This window comes from Falco peregrinus, chromosome 6, assembly GCF_023634155.1.
Source record: "Falco peregrinus isolate bFalPer1 chromosome 6, bFalPer1.pri, whole genome shotgun sequence".
Lineage (NCBI taxonomy): Eukaryota > Metazoa > Chordata > Aves > Falconiformes > Falconidae > Falco > Falco peregrinus.
The window spans coordinates 52,632,657-52,653,161 of record NC_073726.1 but is presented as its reverse complement, the minus strand read 5'-3'; the positions used below and the strand labels follow the sequence as shown (position 1 = coordinate 52,653,161).

The 20,505-nt window shown below is 39.7% G+C and overlaps 1 protein-coding gene across 4 annotated transcripts in view; it reads right to left on the bottom strand.

Annotated features, from left to right (window-relative positions):
- The window catches only part of SLC6A15 (solute carrier family 6 member 15), a 38,804-nt gene extending 24,198 nt beyond the window's left edge, over window positions 1-14,606 (bottom strand). Inside the window, exons 1-2 of one of the 4 annotated variants that reach the window (XM_055808625.1) lie at window positions 14,368-14,606; window positions 3,253-3,730 (exon numbers count right to left, since the gene is read on the bottom strand). In XM_055808625.1, the coding sequence (XP_055664600.1) occupies window positions 3,253-3,541 (289 nt within the window). In that variant the 5' untranslated portion in view covers window positions 3,542-3,730; window positions 14,368-14,606. Of the gene's footprint in view, window positions 1-3,252; window positions 3,731-13,985; window positions 14,225-14,367 lie in introns of those variants that run through there. The other 3 variants (XM_055808624.1, XM_055808627.1, XM_055808626.1) reach the window with 3 other exon arrangements.
- Window positions 14,607-20,505: the final 5,899 nt, after the last annotated feature.

Genomic DNA, 20,505 nt, shown 5'->3' with positions numbered 1-20,505 from the left:
GCAGATATCCAGTTAGTTCCTAAAAACTTTACTGAGCACCTTCAGCCCCTCATTCACAGAGCCTGAAACTCCTCTGGGCCCTCCCTCTCTTCCAAAGTCAAGAAAATGAGCACTCTGGAGTGCTCTGTCTCCTCCCAACATCTTTTTTTCCACTTTTGCTACTTCCTGCATCACAGCTACCTCCCCAATGCGGATCAGAGTTTGTCCCAGCTGCACACTAGCCTCTTCTCTCACCTCTCACAACAAACTTTTTTTCTTGGAAAGAGCCAAGTGTGGAAGCCAGCAAAGAGCTATCCAGTCTAGCTGTAACTTAGTTGAACATAAAAAAAATGCCAGATATTACTCTAAATATTTATGAGTTTATATGAATTAAAGCAAGAGGAAAAACTGTTAAAGAATCACAAGAAATAAAATCTAAGGGAGTTGTTTTGGTGGTACAGACCAGACCCAGAAACAGAGACTGGAAAGATATCGACAGACATCCAAGTATCAATGCAGTGTAGCAGGAACTGAAGCCTCATATAAAAATGTGTAGATTTTTTTCCCATGCATTTGAATCTGTCCCTCCCTCCCTCTCCCTATTCTTTTACACACTTGTGAGAATTATCTGTCCATCTGTGCATATATATACAAGCACCAATTTACTTTACACATTTCCATGTTTAGTGTCACCTTCTCTATCTTGCATTCTCATTAACTTGAAAACCAAGAAAGTTTTAGCTCTAATGATCAGTTGCTTTTCTCTGTTGTTCCAAAGGTTGCAATTCACTAAAATGGTGCCAAATTATTGTTAAAAGACAAATACATCCTTGTCTCAGCCATGCGCAGAAAATACTATGTCTCCACAGATCATGTTACACATCCAAGTTCCTGCAATCACAGCACAAGGGAAAACATTTGATTTCAACCAGAAATGACTCCATATTTATTTTTTCAAGTTTGATTAATCAAAGTGCCATAATTCCTGAAGGTTGGTTCTGTTTTTTTCTAAATTGTGAAATTACGAATTTAAAACATTTATATTTGATGTGAATTAAATTTACACTCAGTGGCAGAGTAACTTCAAAAGTCCCTGACTATGAAACCAACAGCCTAAGGAGCATACCAATGGATCTTTTTTGTTGGTTCAAAGGAGAATCCAATGGGTTTGCAAAATTAGTAACTAAATGCAAACTAATTGTTTAACTAACAGTAAACACGGACTTTCAAAAGGGACACAACTATACAAAACAAACCACTGTAATGTGGTATCCTTGACACTACACAGAATATAAACACTGTAATAGTTTAAAAAACCTTTAACAATATATCAGTTTGGTTTAAAAATTGTTAATTAAAAAATATCTTATTTTTTTCCACTAGTAATGAGAAGTGATCAATTCTATACTGTCTAGTAGACTACATAAGACTGCCATCCACTGAAAAGCTACATACAGTTCTTGAGAAATGACATGTAATGTGTTTTCTGTTAATATCAGTCGCAGATTAAGAAAATTTTAGATTCCACACAAATCACTGAATCAATCATTTAATGACTTTCTCTCCGAAATAGTGGAGACAAAAAGGAAGTTAAATGAGAGTGAAAAAAATCTTGCAACAACTAGATATGAAAGAATTTAGACTTTATCCTGAAGATGGAATATTTTGAAGTATAAACTTCATTTTTACTGCTTGAACTGACTGAGAGAAAACAAAGTCCAGAATTATACTCTGGGTATATTCTAGGCTCATTTTTATACTCCTCAATTACATCAGTCATCATTCAACTTTTACAATCCAGCATGAATAAAATGTTCTTTATTTTCTATTCTGTAGTACAGATTCACTTTTGTATCACAAAGTGACGTTTGTTTTGATTTCAGCAATTAGCTACAATAGAATGTACATTAATGTAGTACAGTAGAGAACAGTATAACATAAAAAACATCAATCCTGCAATTAGAAGAAGGAAGGTCTCCAGCCTCATACTTCAGTTATTCTGGTTTCAGCTGGGACAGAGTTAATTTTCTTCCTAGCAGCTGGCACAGTGCCGTGTTACTTAGTATGAGAATAATGCTGATAACACAATTGATCGTTTTAGTTGTTGCCAAGTAGTGCTTATTCTAAATCAAATACATTTCGAGTTTCCCATGCTCGGCCAGTGAGCAGGTACACAAGGAGTTGGGAGGGAGCAACAACTGACCTGAACTAACCAAAGGGATACTCCATACCACAGAACATCATGCTGAACATACATCAACTGGGAGGAGTTGGCCAGGGTCTGCCGATTGCTGCTCAGGGACTTGGCTGGGCATCAGTCAGCAGGTGGTGAACAACTGTATTGTGCATCACTTGTGGGTTTTTTTTATTTTTTTCCCTTGGGTTTTATTCTTCTCTCTCCCTCCCTCCTTCATTACAATTGTTGTTGTTGTTGTTATTATTTTTGCTTTATTTCAATTATTAAACTCTTCTTGTGAAACCCATGGGCTGAGATTGTTCTGATTCCCCATCCCACTAGAAGCATGGTGGCAGTGAGCAAGCAAGCAGCTGCGTGGTGCTTCGCTGCTGGCTGGGGTTAAGCCACAATACTACTACATTCAAGACCATAGACAGACAGCTAACAAACTGCTTAACATTATTGTTCAAAGTGAAAGCTAACTTGTTATTTAGGAAAACAGTTAACTATGCAAGAGCACAAACCAAATGCATTCCCTTAATGTAATGATTTAAAATACTCATTATCAGTAAAAAAAAATAAATTCCTTTCCACTCCTACAGTATTTTGTTGTTCTCATAAAAGCAAATTGTGATCAAATGGCCTAGGAGCTAAAAGCAATTAAAAAGTAGAGATATGAAGCTTAGTACTGCTAAATACTCAAGACTGAACACTGCTTTGATCTTTAAAATGGATGCAGATTTAATGCCTTGATTTGTTGTCCAAGTACAACAAAAAACACTTTAGCACAATAGCACTGTCCTAAATAATGCAACCCCTTCATAAATATGCGTTTTGCTTAGCCACTAGTTTGACCACTTGTTAAGGTCATATCAAGAACTTTCTCCCCTCAAATGGAATCTTAGAAGAATCTTCTACTTACTTTAACAGATGTGTCTCTCTAGAGAGAATATAGGGCTTTCCTCATAGGCTCTGGCAGAAGTTAAAAGAAAAACCTGACACGATGGAGCAAGTTTTACTGTGGATATCTCTGCTAACCTTGAGACCTGAAAGGTTAGCTTCATCATTTAGCTACAACTAGCTATCACAAGACTTACCTCCACCATTTTTCTGACACAGATATGGGAATCGCCACACATTCCCCAATCCCACAGAAAATCCAACTTGTGCCAGAATATACTGGAGTTTGCTGTTCCAAGCAGGTCTTTCATCTTCTACATCTGAGCCTTCTTCAACATCTGCATCTTTTTCTTCCTGATCATCAACCATAAGTTCACTCTTCTTAAAGGCATCATCTGAAGAGTCTTCATTAGAGAGAAGGTCCTTAACTGACTCAATGACCTCATCATCTAGTTCTCTTTTCACTACCTTGCTGTTCTTAGGCATTTGTAATACGAGAAAAACAGTAAGATCAAGTTCAGCTGAGACAGATGGACAAGCGCTGAAGAAAGCTCTCCCCCTGTTCCACTAAAAATATTGAAGAAACAGACTGAAGATAGTGCCTGATGCGTCCTTGATAGTAGGCAACCAAGAGTAAAGACTTCTGCTTCTCAACACTTGTTCTACTGAAAGTATCTGTGGGGAAAAAAAAAAAAAAAAGAAGAATATTACACTATTATGCAGAACAAACATAATTTAGAAGACATATGCTTTGGTTTACCAATTTCTGCTGATCTCAATGACTTGACAAGAGGAGAAAGAGATAAAAAAGGGATGTTAAACCATTTCCAAATTGTAGGAATTAAATCCACTGTTTGGTCTTAAATATTTATGTTGAATACATTTCATTCACTTGCTAAGGGTTTTTTGGGGGATTGATTTTTGTTTCCTAAATCGCTCATATTCTGACAGCATAACAAGATTCTTCTTATCGGGCATAATGGCATATGCACTTTACATAAAATTTAGGACCCCAATTCTATTACTTTTTGACTTAGCAGCTGTACTTGAATTTATTAAAAATATTTTAAGAGAAGCAGATCTAAGTTTTTCAGACCATTTCAGAAAGTCATACAGCAATTAAATATTTGATATACAGGATGCACCCAGTGCTTTCAAAAGCAAGGGTGACTTATTTTCCTATATTCTTCATCAAGGAATTTATAATCACAATCATATTTTCAAAGGAGAGATGCTCATCTTTAATGAGCTTTGATGCTTTAGATAGTTGCTTAGAAATAGGAAATAAATAAGCATATCTGAAACATCTGAAAAGCTGTAACCAAACCCATTTAAAAAGCCTGCTGTTTCAAACATGCACGTACAGACACAAAAATGCTTGCACTTGAATATTTGTTTTTCTTTAACACAATGAATCACTTAAAAAGACAGACTTGCTTGCAGCTGCCATGCTGAAGGTAAGTGTAAGTTTTTGGGGAGGAATGTTTTTTGAGAAATTCTTCACTAATCACATGGGATAAAACTAGTATGTGCAAAGCCATCTGCACAATTAAGAGCCTTAAAAGGGATTTAGATTATGTGTAAAGCTTCACAAAAACCCTAACGAGGGAATACACAAGTAGTCTAATCAAAAGCTGCTAACTGATGAGAATCAGAAATTACTCTGGGATACATGAGACCTTTCAGCTTTTGCTTATGGACTTGCTGAAACATTTGGTCCATAGGACGAAGGCTGTATCATGTTCTGATGAACTCCCACGTAGCTGGGAACTGCAAGGTATTATTTCTGGACTGTTAGCACAATAATTGAGAGACCAAGCATCTCACGGCTGCCTCAGTGATGGATCAGAAGGAAAGATGTTAAGCCACTAGAACCCAGCCCACAGCTTATGAAGATGAGACTTCCCAACAACAGAACTAAAACCTCTGCCACCAAAAGGACTATCAGCAGCCTCCTGACCAACAGGACAATTACCTTTTTCAATAGTTCCCAAGGATTTGGAAGTTGAACTTCACTCCAGTTGCCTACTGAACTCCATTGTTACCTCTCTTCATTCATTCCATGGACTCCTGTCACTGCCTTTTCACTTTCCCTCTCCTGTTACTGTCTCTTCTCAGCAACTCCAACTCTGGCAGACAGCCCAAATTTTTTAAGCACTGTAAAGCCTACTGGTTTGTGATCTGCTTCATGCTCATTATTGTTGCAGAAGGGTTCAGGGTCCTATAAACCTTCCTTCTAATACATGGTGAAACTAGTATCAGGCTTTGTTGTGACTGATACCAGTTCTTAAAAAAAAATTAAGTGCATGAGCTATACACAGAACAGTATAATAGGGAAAGAGAGCTGTTCAGACAATAGAGAAATCCTAGTACTGTATCCTGTACATCTGGGCTAAAGTAACGTATCTTCAGGCCTCTTTTTATCCGTTTGTTATTTTGGGCTGTAAACTCAAAGGACTACACCCTCTTCTATTCCATGTATGGTTCAGTAGCTCTTAGCTCTGACTCGAGACATCTAGGTAGAACCAGAACGCAGTAATACCTTGAGCTGAAGCACTTAAGCAGTCCTAAAGGAGTTTTGGGACTACACGCCACAGCAACTGGTACTTCAGCCACTACTTTTAGTCACATTGCAAACTTCTCTTTTCCTTCTGTTCCACTGATGTAAATTAGAGCACAGCTTCTCAGTTCCAGTAATTAATAATAAGTTTAGGGTATACATTAAAACAAAACAATCTTCTCTCTGTATTTAATATAACAGCTGCACAAGTGAAACTACATCAGTATTTGCCTGTAGATCTGAAATCCTTCTCAAACTGTAATAAGCAAAATATATTTTCAGTTGAAAAGGCATAAAACATCTATCAGTATTTATTAAAATGTTTTAAAAGGTCATATCTGTATTAATTATTTTAGATAGTAGTAACTTTCATGGCAGCAGTACGATTTATCTGGAGCTCTCAGATGAGTCAATTCAAACTGAAATTGCATCATTCTGTCCTGTCATGCGTTAAACATTGCATTACTACACTTCAGAATAAACTGGGCTTGATACTTTTATTCCTAGCACAGTATCATATTAATTTCCCTTTCGTTAACCTTCCATTAAGCAGGATGTTATCCATAGCACTCATCACTGTACAAGACCTGCAATAGTTGCAGAGCTTGAGAAAAATGTGGGAGAAATGCTCAGCAGACTGGTGCTTGGTTCTAACAGTACTGGTCTTCTAACTGAATACGTATTCTTGGTCAAACTGAATCAATAATGCAGGAGAGTCCTTCAGGATACATCATAAATCCGTAAGTGGTCTCTCACTGTCAGATTTAACAACTTGTTCTCTGTACTAAAGGAGTCAGTACCAAACTAAACAAGGAGTCCTACCTCACCAGACACTACCATCAGCTACAAATGTTCAAAGCATGGTCCCAGCTGGTTTGTGCAGGGTCTGCCATTGTGTGCTCAGCACTCCCAGAACACACTCCAAAACATGCACAGAAGCCTCCCTCTTCAACCCAAAACAAATGTGCACAGAAGGCAGATACCAAACTACTCAGCCCGAGTTAGGCCTAGATATGAGTGCTCCCTAGTGAAAACTGCATAGATACCTAGTAAAGTTCACCAGCACAGTCTCGCTAAACACAAACCACTGAACAAGCTCTTTTTTTTTTTCTTTTTTTTACATCACCATATTGAACTTCAGCACTTTGACTTGTAAAATGCTATTTTAGACTCCCACACCACATGGATCTAGTCCAGTATTGAAGTTCTTTGTTAGCATCAAATAGTAATTAGGAAATATCATGCCAAATTCTGTTAAACTGCTCTTTCGTTAGTTCCCCTACTAGCTAACCTTCTACACAGTCCTGTGCAGTAATACATTATTATGTGATAGGACTGTTTGTGCTAAGTATCATTAAAAATCTATATAAGCCACCGTATTTACTAGTGAAGTACAGAATTTGGTATAATAGACTCAGTCATTACTGAGACCATTTTAAACTCCAAGTTCTAAACAGTGTCATATTTTAAAATATTACTATACTATACTGTTACCAGCACCTTGGAATAAAAGCAAAATGTCTGAAGTATAACTTAGCCTTATCAAACCTGTTTGTTTGGGGGTTGCTTTGGTTTTGGGTGGGGTTTTTTTCCCATATATAAGATGTAGATCATGGAATTTGATCGACTGATTTAATTCTGGTTTCCAGGCAGTTTCACTCATCCTTTTCATAACTCAAATGATGTCATATGTCAGGTGAAAACACTGAAGGGAAATTTCTATTATCACATTTACTGGAAAATATTAATATTTCTCTGAATATTTCCACTACTAAAATGAAAAAATAAAGATGCTATCTCTTTTCTTATGTAAAATAACTTGAAAAAAAATCAAAAATTTATCTTAAAACTGACCTGACAGGTGTGTGTATTGTTTGAGGGAATTTAACAGAATGGTAATTGCTGAACAGTACATGGTTCAGTCTGAAGAACATTCAGAAAATTGTGTCACTGAATTACCAGTAATAACTAATCTGAGTTACAAACTTTTGGAAACAACTTACTAAATCAAACAAATCAGCTGGATTTTTATGATGTCTTACTAGCACTGTCCTCAATATGTTACAGTCTCTATTTCTTTTTCATACTGAAAGATAAAACAGGGAGTCTTTTCTGACACATCATGCAGACTGCAGACCCAAACTTCCTTTCTCAGAACACAGTAGGAATTTTGTTATTTTCTTCTACAGAAGAAGCAGCAAGCCTTAATACATCAGCATGCAGAAGTAAAGTAACCTGATTAGACTCCCACATTATTAGCAGATTAAGCAATAATAATCCCTTGCGACAGAGAATTCAGACCCAAATTAGCTCCCTGGGAGATCTGAGCTTGCTATAGAACTTTTACTTCAGCTTCAGGCCCACATTCAGACACACTGGCACAGGGAGATAAGACCTGTAAAGCCTTCGCTGACTAAACTGCAAGCGTTTGCAGGAAGACTCAAAGGAACTTCATTAGTCAAAGGACCGAGACACACTGAAAAATGTTGCTGCATGCCCTTTTCTCCCCATCTTTCTTATACATAATACCAAGTAAGGGAGTTGTACTAGCTCTGTCCAATGCTGCCTGCTCCTCTTTACCATTAAGCTAGTAATGGATCTTATGTCAGGCTCCCTCTTGACACAGGTCTAGAGAGCTCTTCTTGCCAATATACGGGCAGTAGTAGATGAACATCATTACTTCTAGTTCTCTCAACTGTGTAGTACCAGTAAACAATTAAAAGTTATGAGGCTGGAGATTTTCACAATGCGTGCAGAAAACACAAACACCAAAAAAAAAAAAATATCTCACTTGCTTACAAATTTGGAAGTATAATGAGTACAACTGCCCCATGTTCTTGCAATTACAGCACAAGTCTCTACAAAAAAAGCTATTTGTAAAGCAACTTCATGTTTAAAATATTCCACAACACTATTGCAACAACTGATAGAACTAAATAATAAAGAACTTTTAACAATGTTTTTCTGACATAAATTAGAACATGATTTTTTTTACGTTGTGTTCCTTTTTAAAACCTGCACTCCTTGCCAAAAAGGAAAGTCCAATAAACCCTCCATTCTTTTCTAACACAGTGAACTTTATTTTTTCTTCATTATTTTATTTTTATATCTGAGGAAAACACAACAATTTAGCAAAATTATTTACATTCAAATTTTAACACATTACAAATAATCCTCAAATCTTCTTTGATCAAAAATAGCTTCAATCTTCAATGTGAGTTGGGGGGGGTGGGGTATTAAAATAGCATGTTCATACCTCATAAAAGACTATCAAGAAAGTCCAGACAGAAAGCAACTTTCTACAAGGCTACTGTAGATCATCAAAAACCAGATAAAAGAAAGGATACCTTTTTAAGTTAAATGTTTGCCATTAAAGGGAGAAAAAGATTAATGTTCTGTTCTTCAGACCTCTGTGTTCTTCTCCAGTGAAGCAGCTAACATATCAACATGCTGCTGGGGGGGGGGGAGCAAAATGCAATATAAAGCTGCAGCCAGTTCACATTACTATAATATCTGCTTTCAAGGTAGATTATGATAGTACAGTATACCAGTCCAGTCCTACAAGCTTATGATCTTACACTCCCATTCTACAAAATCTCCACCTTGACTCCCAGTGAAGAAACCAGTATGATTCAGCAGAGGATACAGAACTAAAAGTCAGGATTCTCACCACAGCAGATGTTCATTACAGATCCTGATGGATATATTCATGCCAAACATCTCAGTCTGTATGAAATCACTGGATGAGAACTGTATGCAAAAGTGAAGAAGATGAGCTTTTTCAACTTGAAGGAAACCTGTAAAATGCATCTCTAATACCAGTCTACGAGCCAGGCAGAAGAAAGCATGATGGGAACAACCAATACAGGAAAAGGCAAACCAAAAGTTTTAGGAACAAAGGACTACTGTGAGTCTGCAAAAAAGGAACTGGGCCACTGGTGCAGACAGGATGGTGCCAGGGCAGGGGGGGAATAGCTAATGACCATCATATCTGAATGAGAAAGAGAGAAGGAAGACTGCAGGAGCAAACCAGGTGTCCTGGGAGTATTGTGATTGTGAAGAATGGCTATCGCTGGGGGTATCTGTGTATAGATAATTATTTCGGCAACAGTTACACCGAGTTACAGTACTCACTGCACAGACTGAATTACTGCTGCAATGCAGCATCATATTCTTTGGCAGAAATAAGAATACGCACCATAGCCTTTTTGCCTAGTCAAGCCCATTTTTATCTACCTACTGAAGCAGCCATTATGCTGCTCTTCAGCCTGAACTACATGATCGAGCATTTTTCCCTAGCTAGTTTTAATAAGCTTGTCAGTAACACATACAGATTCAGTAAGTACTGAACTCAATCATAATGAAACATAGTTATATTGTATACAATGAAACTTCAATTTCTCTGCATTCTTCCCTGATGCTATCTGAGACATGCTAATGCATGTTACACATACTACATTACATTGTAATAAAGTAAGAGCTCTTTGGGCTACAGGAGACTTGAAAGCATTAGAAAGACTAAATGTTTTTGATTCTGGTGTCTCTATACAATTAAACCATTTAGACTGTAGCAGAACTATTTAAAAGATGCAAGACTAAACTCACACCTGCTGCAAATACGGTAGTTATAGCGACTTCAGTGACACTGCATCTGTTTCATATTGCTGGAAAATTTGTTCTCAGTTCCCACAAAATGTTCTTCCTGGCTTTATCTTACATCAAGACCCTGCATCTGTCTCAAATGCAGGCAGCTTCTCTCCCAGGCCAGTCTCCTTAAATTTTAGTTACAGGAGAATACTTTCTACTATTATTATAACAACAAACACAATGAGTTGACAAATACAGTAAGATTTCTTTCTCGAAATTGTTCAGTCAATAGATGTGATCTTCTTGTATGTACAACTTCTTCCAAATCACTGCCCAATAGAAATACCTATGAACAGAAATATCTGTCTAAGAGAGAATGTTACAACCTAAAGCTCTTGAATGTCTCTTTTTTTTCTCCCCTTTTTATTGCATATAATCTCTGAAGACTTTATTGGCCTTACTGTATTTTCTCACCTGCTTTCACAGATTTCTCCATATTTCTTCTCACAAATCAACTTCACTGAAATACTTCACAGACTTACATTATGTGCTTACTGTAATTTCCTATTCAGATGAAGAAAACACGTCACTTATTCTGCAGTCTTTTCTTATGTGTACTTTATTGAAGGAACAAATTCAATAGTTACCACTCCTCCAGCTGAAGCTGAGGGAAGTAATCTCAGCAATTCTGACAATACTCCACCCTTGACCAGTGAAGCTCAAAAGGCTTAACTGCTGGCAGCTTGAAACAAAGTCTCTGTTTTCTAAGTTCACCTTATAAGCTGCAAGAGGAACACAACTTTATAAAATCTTGTAACACTTCTGAGAAGTAAGAGGATATAAAAGTATATGAAATATTTCACTAAAGTACTGAAGTTCTTTAAGTTGCAAAATCAAGTACTGAAAGTTAGACACTACCAGATATATAGCTGCCCCGAGACCTTAATTCTCTGCCTTCTGTGCTTCGGGATGGATCAATAAATAAATCACATTGTCCTTGGGAAGAATTTATGTGATTACTACTTTGTCTGGTTTTTATACACAAGCAAAGAAGCTGAATTGTTCTTAGGTTAGCAGAAATCTTGCTTCTCCTCAAATCTGATTGTTTAATTCCATTATATAAATCATGTTTTAAATTTATGTTACAGTAAAACCCCACATCTTTAAAAAGAAAATCATTAATACTAATTCCACTATAGAAAAATCAAACACTGTAGGCTTTCCCATCCTTTCTCCATTTTGGCTTAAGAGCATGCTGAATCATTAGCACTGCAGTACACATTTCCGACACTTGAAATGCAAAAATAATACCATTTGCCAGCAGCAAAAAATTTTTTTCCCCAAAGTGGGAAATACACTACTGGCATGTGAGTTAGATTCAAGGCATTGTACACAGTGTTACATCTTTTTCTTTTCCTTCTCCCATACAGAAAATAAGGAACCCCCAGTCTTAAGAGTGAAGGGTAAGAATGAAGCACTCTGTTTCAGTGTAGGCTTCTGGGAAGCTCAGCCCAGTTACTGCCATTGCCTAAAGCAACCGTTCTGGTAGTTGCCATTGCTCTTTCACACACGTTGTACAGATGGGCTTGTGCATCTGCTCTTCAGCAGAGTAGTGCTCAGTTATCATTTGTCGATGATACTTTCATTCCTCAATTATTCAAGAACATTTCCTGAGTAATGGCAAGATTTACTTTGAATCAAATTTCAAGGAAGAAGGGAGTTTCTTAAGTTTCGAGATGCTACCTGCTGATATATCAATGTCATTCTGCAACCGAGAATTCAGAGATATTTACAGTGACATGGAAAAGCTGCTACTGGTATTATCATTTTCTACAACCTATTGCCATGTTGATCTATAAACTTTATGAGCAAAGGGCTCAGAACTGTTCTACTGATATTTTGCCTTTTGAGCAAGAACATTATTCCTTGGTATGAGTGAAACAGAACAATGGAAAGTAGCTAAGAGAGGTGACATGGACTGGTGAATGTGTCCTCAATGTTGTACACACTTCTGGTTGTACACTAGAGAATTTCGGGGAAAAAAAATAAAAATCTGCCTTCCCAAAAAGATTCCTACCACAAATACTTCCCAAGTGATGTAATTCCATACCACTGAGCAGCAACTACTCCAGTATATCTAACACTGCTATTTATGCCAAAATGAATTGCTGTAATTAGTAGATTGTGATTCTAAATAACCTGTGATTTTTTTTTTCTTTTCTGATAAATTCAGCATTTTAGAAGTTCTGTACATACAGTATTTTGCAATATACAGCAGGGAAGAGAGTTGACAGAGTTGTTCCATCTATATGGTTCTCATCTGCACTACTTTTTTTTTAAAAAAAAAAAACATCATAAGAATAACAAGACACTAAAGGTCAACAGAAATCATTTTATGCTGCAAAACTAGTTTCAAGATGCCTTAGCAGTTTCACTTACTCAGTTTCACTATTGGTGACACATCTGAACAGCTATGAAATGGTTTGGGTTTTGACACAGAGATCAAAACCAATGGGATTTTTGTTCTTGAATCTGAAGTGCAGAGTTGAGCCCAAACAGAGTGTCTGATATGCACTGAATGCAGGCTGTAATTCTATATTTATCTTAATATGGTCTACGTGTAAACCAAGATCTTGTACATTAACCACGACAAAAACCAAGCAATCTTTCCTTATTTTTTTAAATTTCCTATTTGATGAGCTGTTGATGGGAAACACGCTACTAAATAGAAAAATAAGGCTTCAGTATGTTGTCATAGTTTTTTAATCAAATGGAGTACGCTGTCTACATAACACACCCAGTGCACACGTAGATGACATCAAATAACAAAATCTTTACTTCATTTATACTTTTATTTGGAGAGGGAAACAGAGATTTGGAACCCTGTCTTATAAGCAGTATGTCACAGTGACATATTGATGGTGACGTACTACTGAGAAATAGTTAAGCTTCTCTTAGGAAACAATACTACAGCAGAGAGCTTGTTATGAAGCAATACCACACAGAAAATAAAATGGCTGATGAGGATGAGGTGTTGACTACACCTTTTACAAATAAAGTGCAATTTACTTAAGTGGAACGAATCCCATTGCACCTCTCATGTGGCAGGTCAGTGTGTCTGCACGGACATATTTCAGTCATCTCCTTTACTTCCACAACAAAAGCAAAGCCTTGCGAAGAAATTCCACTTTGCTCTAAAACTAGCAAAATCGGCACAAGACCTGCCAAAACGGGCATGGGAAATGAGAAGAATCAATAAGAGAACTGAAGAGAAAGAAAAAAAAAAAATTAGATCAGTGGGAGAAAACCCTAGGTATGAACCAGCCCCAGCACGCAGAGCACCGCAACCATTCAAATCCTGTATGGAAAACAAATGCAGGACGCACAAAGGTTGAGCAGCGGTCCTCGCCGCCATTCCCAACCAAACATGGCTGACGCCAGGGCGCACCGGCCCAGCCCCGGGGCCGCTCCCGCCGGCGCGGGACGCGGGGGGCGCGGGGCTGCTGGTGCCCGCCGGGCGACGCCCACGCGCCGCGGCAACAATGCAGCGCGCGGGCGCCCCCCACCCACCGCCCGCGCCGCCACCCCGCGCCCCGCACGCTGCCGCCGGCACAAGGCGGGGACCGGCGCCCGCGGGCCGCCCCCGGCGATGTTCCCGCTCCCTCATCAGCCGGAGCGACGAGGCCGGTCCCGCTGCCGGCCGTCCCGTGGCGCGGCCCGCACGGACCTGCCCGACGGAGGCAGCCCTCGTCCCGCTCTCCCTGAAACGCGCGACACACGCACCGAAGGTGTCCCGCGCACCAGGCGGGCGGTGAACGAGACGCCTGCCACTCGTGGTAGGGAACGGGCGCAGGCTCCCCGCCCCCAAAGCGGCAACAGCCCCGTGCATCCTAACCTACCGCCGAGTTAAACCACATGGGCGGCTTCTAGCGGGCGCTCGCTATTGTCTCCCGGCGGGCCGGCGCCCTCCCGGCCCGCGGGAGGCTGCCGCCGGGGCGAAGGCAAGCCTCCCCGGGGGGGCTGGGGGAACCCGCAGCAAAGCGGACCCCGGGCGGAAAGGGCCCCCCCCGCCCCCACCCCCCGCCAGCAAACACGCGGCGCCCCCCCCCCGCGGCCCCAGCCGCACGGCAGAGCGGGGAGAGCGCGGGGGCGGCTACCGCCTCACCTCGCCTTACCTCCACCCGCGGGGTTCACTGGGCGCCGGCTGCGGGAAGGAGGCGGTGGGGGGCTGGGTGCCCCCACGGGCTCGGAGCGGCGAGCGGAGCCGTGCGGGAGCGGGGCTCAGCGGCGGGCAGGCTGCGGTAGGCACATGTGCCCAGTCCTCGCTGCGACGGCGTTTAAAGACAGACATAAAAGCGGCGGGGGGAGAGGAAGGGGGAGGGCAACGCCGGGCAGGGGGAGCCGCACCTCCTGACGCAGGGAGGAGCTCCCCCCGCCTGCAGCAGCTTCTGCTTCGCTGGAGGCGGGCGGGGCGGAGGCGGTGGCGGGAGGCGGCGGCGGCGGGAGAGGAAGAGGGAGAGGTCCGCCGGCATCGCTGCCGCGCAAAGCGCCCTGCGGCCGCGCCCCGGCACTGCGGCGGCCCGTCCCCTGCCGCCTTCTGCCTGGTCGCGGGACGGTCACGCTGTCCCCGGCCTGCGAGGGGCCGGTGGCGCTGCCCTGGGCCCACGTTGGCGGGGCGGTGGCCTCTGGGGTGGCCTGGAGGCGGGCGGCAGGCACACGGGTGTGGGCTTCCCTGCAGAGCGCGGAGGCTCCCCGGAAAAGGGGTTGCGTGGAGCGGGGGGTGCGGCCTGAGGAGGGCGGCGGGGCGGCCGCAGCGGGCACACCTGCGTGCGGGAGGCCGGGGGGCGCCGCGGGGCGAGGGATGGCGGCTGAGGGGATGGAGGGTGGAAGGCACCAGGCAGGACCCGTGAGTGGTGGTGGTGCGCAGCTCTTGTAGCCCAAGCGGCTGCTGGGGCTGCCACAACTGCCTGAAGATGATTTTTCACTTTTAACTAACACACACACACCTGTCATTAATTTTGTCCATTGCCCTGAAACCAGGTTTTTTCTTTGCTTGATTTTTCCTTAAAAAAAAGAATCGTTCCTGGCTGGAGAGGAAGGCTTGTAGTGCAGGTGAGAAGGCACACTGTTCCAAGGCCTGCCGGTCAGCAGAGGCACGCTGGCTTTGGTGAGGACAGGCACGATGGAATGGAGAGTGGACTGTTTCACTCTTCGCTCAGTGAATAATTATTGCAAGAGCTTCAATCTCAACACACGCTGAATAAAAATACTTGACTAATTTACACCACATGAACCAAGATCTTTTTCTTCAAAGAGTTATAAAGTCGCTATGACTAGCTGCTTTGTGTTTCCTTCATATTTTACTTAGAAAGCTGAGGCAATCTTATTTTTGTATTTCTGCTTCATTATCGAAAGCAATCTGTCATAGTACTATGCATTTCTCATTATTTTTGCTAGTACACGTAAATAACAATTTCCACAATGTATTTCAGTTATATGTAAAAACAGTCCTGTAAACAGTAGATTTTGCACCTATGATTGAATATTTTTTGGTACTCAATAAAATTGAACATACCTTGAGTAAGTTTCTGGTTGTGAACTAAACTTCTTTTATACTAAGTACTAATGAGAGGAAGAATTTACACTTTCTATTGCCAGGTCATGAGTGATAATTTTATTTAGTAAATTAACATGATAATAATGTTATCATATGAGTGCATAGTTTATTATCACAGGAAATGGTCATTCGTGGATCCCTTTGAATTCTATGTACAGTTAATGATGAACTTAGGTCTGTAATCATAGTCTCAATTATTTGATGTCTTTAATTTTACCATAGGAAAAGTATTATTCAGCTTTTAATGTTCACCAAACATATCATCAGATATTTACAGCTTATTGCAGTTCCTTGAGAAATATGCAATTCTTCAAATACCATGTAAAATACACATTTGTAGCCATTCAGTAGCAATCTTTTCCTCAGACTTTCCGCAGACTAGCAATCTACATTCGGAATAGATGGACTAGGGTATTTTTGCTGCAGCTCTTGTAAATGGGATATTTTTTACTCCAGTGCTTGTAAACATCTTTGTAATCTTTTTTATTAGGTTTATTGGAACTTAACTATTTTTAAATTTCACGTTGGTTTAGTCTTCAAAGTGCAGATATTTCCAGCCTCAAAACTTCAGTAGCAATTTCACTTCCAGTGTAGAAGGTTTTCCACTTTTGCATCTGGGTGCAAATGACAAAAATATCATACAAAAACAATTTACTAATTTTTGGCCTTTTTTTTTTTTAAAACAGAGGAAGCCGCTGGTGGACACAGGGTTTGCAATTTAGCCATTACGAGATGGAGCTAGATCGGAGGGGAGTTTATCATTCTCTAAGCTGAGTTATGGGCTTACACACACAGAGAAAGTCTCATTCCCTGGTCAGATTCTCAGTGTATTGGTGCTTGTGACTCAGGAGGTTTGAGGGCAGAGAAAAACTTGGATTAAGTGGAAACATTGTCCTAAAGCAAGGCTGAGTTGCTGATGTACAAGACCTCTACCTTATCAAAGCTTTAGACAAAAAAAATGCATAAGCAGAGAAAATAAGTGTACGCTGTTTGAAAGAAAATGTTTTAGGTAGCAGTTATGCCAATTTATTTTTTTTTGCTAGTTTTTACTATCTTATCATTTGCATACAATTTTGTTGGAAGTAAACATGTATGAAAAAATCCACCTAAAATATTTTTACACCTCTTCTAACTATTGAATAACTACAATCTTAATTAATAATTTATTGAGTTGTTTAAAAATCTCTTCTGTCCTGAACTATTTGTGTTCCTTAGTTTGATGGTGTGCCTTCAGTAACAGGTGAAAGTTAGGAATAACATCGTTGTAACTAGAATGAAATAGACAAGCAAATACCAAAGTAGGAATAAATATGAGTCAGTGACTTTGTTATAAATCATACCTTGGGTTCATAGTCTAGGGCTTGAACTTGCAGGACAGAATTGTTTCGTGTTTTGGGCTTCTCTATAAAATCTCTTGCAGAGTGCTTCAGTAAAAATCAACAGTTTCTTGTTAAATGGGCCTTTTGTGTACAAGTATCATTAATATTCTCAGTGCATATAAATGACACTTTTTCACATGCTGGCTAAATGTGAAATCAGATAATATTGCACCTTACACCTTTTGAATCTTTCACTATTGTTTAATACTCTTTCTTTGTCTCAGTATAAGCTCAGCACTGAATTTTACCTTAAGCCATTGCAATTGAGTGTTGTGGACTGTAAACTGGGTTGCATCAGTAATTATCAACTTACTGTTTGACCAGTCTGCTACAGCTGCACCACAATGACCTAAGTCTCTGGAAGACTGCTTTACACCAATACTTTATTTTTACAGATTTTAAACTATGATTTGAAGCACAGTAAGCATGCAGATGCTACACGCAAACCCCCTCAAAATGTCACGTATGTTGTCAACAGCAAGTCCAGAGTTTTGTGCTTACACATCAAGATGGTTCTTCTAAGGATCATGTTTATCCTGAATTTTGATCCTGTGTTAGTTTCAAACTCCGTTAGAAGTTGAACAAGAAAATATGCTTGACTTTGTTAATATAACTTGTTAATGCCTATTGTCAATGCCAAGCTCAGATTTAGACAGCATCACTTGATAGGGTGCTGTCAAAATAGAAAATTTTTGGATTTTCTACCTTAGGTTGCCATTTATATTTTTCATTTCAGCATTTAGCTTAGTGCAAATTAACCCCCACCCTAAGTTTTTAGCACTCCTCCACTCACTCTTCAAACCAGCTTATTATTTTGTCTGTCTCCATGTGCACTTAAGGTTTGCAATAATCATCAGACAGAAACTCCGAACTAGTTTTGAAACTCCAGTTCTGGACAAGGGAATAGTTTTTCAGCTTATTAAAATATGTCCAAACAATTGCAATCATATTTCTGATTGCATTAATGGGAACTGCTGCATAGAAGAGAGAGAATAGTCTTGGATTTTTATCTAACTTGCCCTTCAAAAATGAGAAAATTCAAGGCAGGATGACATTACAGTCTCACCCTACAATGCTTCTTACTGTAGAGCAACCTGATGACACAAGCAGACTTCCTTGGACAACCAAACGAGCAAAGTAGTTTTATTCCTAAGTGTTCTTACCAAATCTACAAATAAATATTGTAGACTTTGATGTTTTTTCTTTCATGCATGATGATCTACACACAACATGTCAGCATATCTTGGATCAGGTGAGAAGCCACTGTAATTTAAGAAATACCAGGCAATGGTTGTACAGCAAGTGATCTGTTGAGATATTGCCAACTACTGTGAGCAGCTGTAAGCCAAACTAGTTGCTCCTATGTGTTGCCGTTATGATGGAATCCTTAAAGTCTGACTTTGCTTCTTCAGTTTTTTACATTTTTATCTCTAAGCATTTTCTAAACTATTAACAGGTGTAAGAGATTTGCTACTTTTTGCTGGCTTTTTGAAATTACACATCTGTTTCCATGTTGTGAAAAATGTGGATTGTCTGTTACTCTAACATCACATTTTTATTTTTTAAGTTTTTGCAATTGCACACAGAAATTCCTAACAACTGGGTGACATAAGATGAAAGATGAAAAATCAGTTGAAAAATCCTGAGTAAAGCAGTGGCACATTCAACTATAGTGGCAGAACAAGGAGGTATCTAGCATTAGCTACTAAACTTGTATTCTTCTTTGGATGGAAGGTGCACAGGATTTCTGTAACTCTGCAAGGGCAATGCAGGAAGAAGTGGTCACAGCAGCTGTCTGTTGCTTAGAATTACAGTATGTTAATAATCTGTCAGCTGTGGTCTTGTGCGGCCTTGCCACATGAGTATAAGAGAGCAAGACAGTGATTCCTGCCATCATTGCTGTGTGTATCGTGCTGAGAGAAGAATGTCCTAAAAGCTAAATCTTGCCTTCAGGCTTTGTCTCATAAATATATTTATTTAGGCAACCCTGGCAGCTAATTTATCACAGATAAATCACAGATGCTCAGAGCACCACATGGTTCATTACAGGTAAAACATATATTAAGTTAGCATCCAAACCAAGCAGAACAGAAGACTCATATATCGTCATATTTCAGCAGTTAATATCTAGCATAGATGATTACACTACTTGTGAAATGTGGAAATGAAGATATAATTTCGATAATGGAGCCATTCTCTGTATCTGTGACAATTTGGAAATCACCAGAATTAGGTTGATGACAGCAATGTAGAAAGCTAGCAGCCACCCAGCTACATCTTCTTTTCTTGAATATAAAAAAACCCAGATTTAATAACTGCAGGAATTTATGCCTATAGAAATCAAATTTAAAGACACAAAACTTTTAAAAATAATATGGCTGAGTGGGTTGAGAATGAAGCTAAGGCTAAGGAGCTATGAAATCCCTCAGCCAATGTGCAGCAACTAGAAAAATAAAGTAGGCTATGCAAACATTAGCCCCAACTGCAAAACACCGAAAGAGACCCTGGACAAAGCCAAAATGTGAACTCTGACATACTGTATATTGAAGTCTTAACTACACTTTTCAAGAAGGTTCCTTTTTTTGCCATATTTTTCAAACAGCGCCTCATGATCCAGTAATTCTAAATCACATATGACCATTTTCAACTTAATTTTTTTATTTTAAATGTAGCCTGTTTGGTTAAACACTTTAGTGATCTATTCATGGAATTAAAAATATGGTTTGTCTCCAACAGTAGCAGGATTACAGAAAAAAAAAGTTAACATGTTTTGTGTATGTTGCCTAATTTCACTGATTTTGAATAATGAACATGTTGAGGAACTTCAGCTGAATGGCACAGAGCCATGGACAAGTCACCAGACTTATTGCAGCATCAGGCTGGCTGCTCTTAGTTCTATAGGAGATGGCACCTGGTTAGGATTCTGAAGGAGATTTTTCCTTATCTCTTGGGACATGAATTATCCGTTTGGACATAGTGAGCATGTATTTGCTGACTGCACACCTGGTTTTGTGTTTTGGAGATATTAAGGCAGGCACCATATTCTCCCCAGTCTGCAGCAAATCAGAGTGCATTGCAAGACTTGAGCACATATAGAGATTGAAATATTCCATTCCAGGGACACTATGAGTTGAGGGTTTGGCTAGTTGCATTTTGAAATGTGTATTTAAAAATTAATTTTCACTAAATTGAAGTTTTAGGTATAATTAATGGAATGGTACATTGGTCGTCACTTTTTCAATGAAGTAAATAAGTACCTTATTTTATTCAGAGAAGAAAGAAACATAATTGAAATTATTGTTCAAAT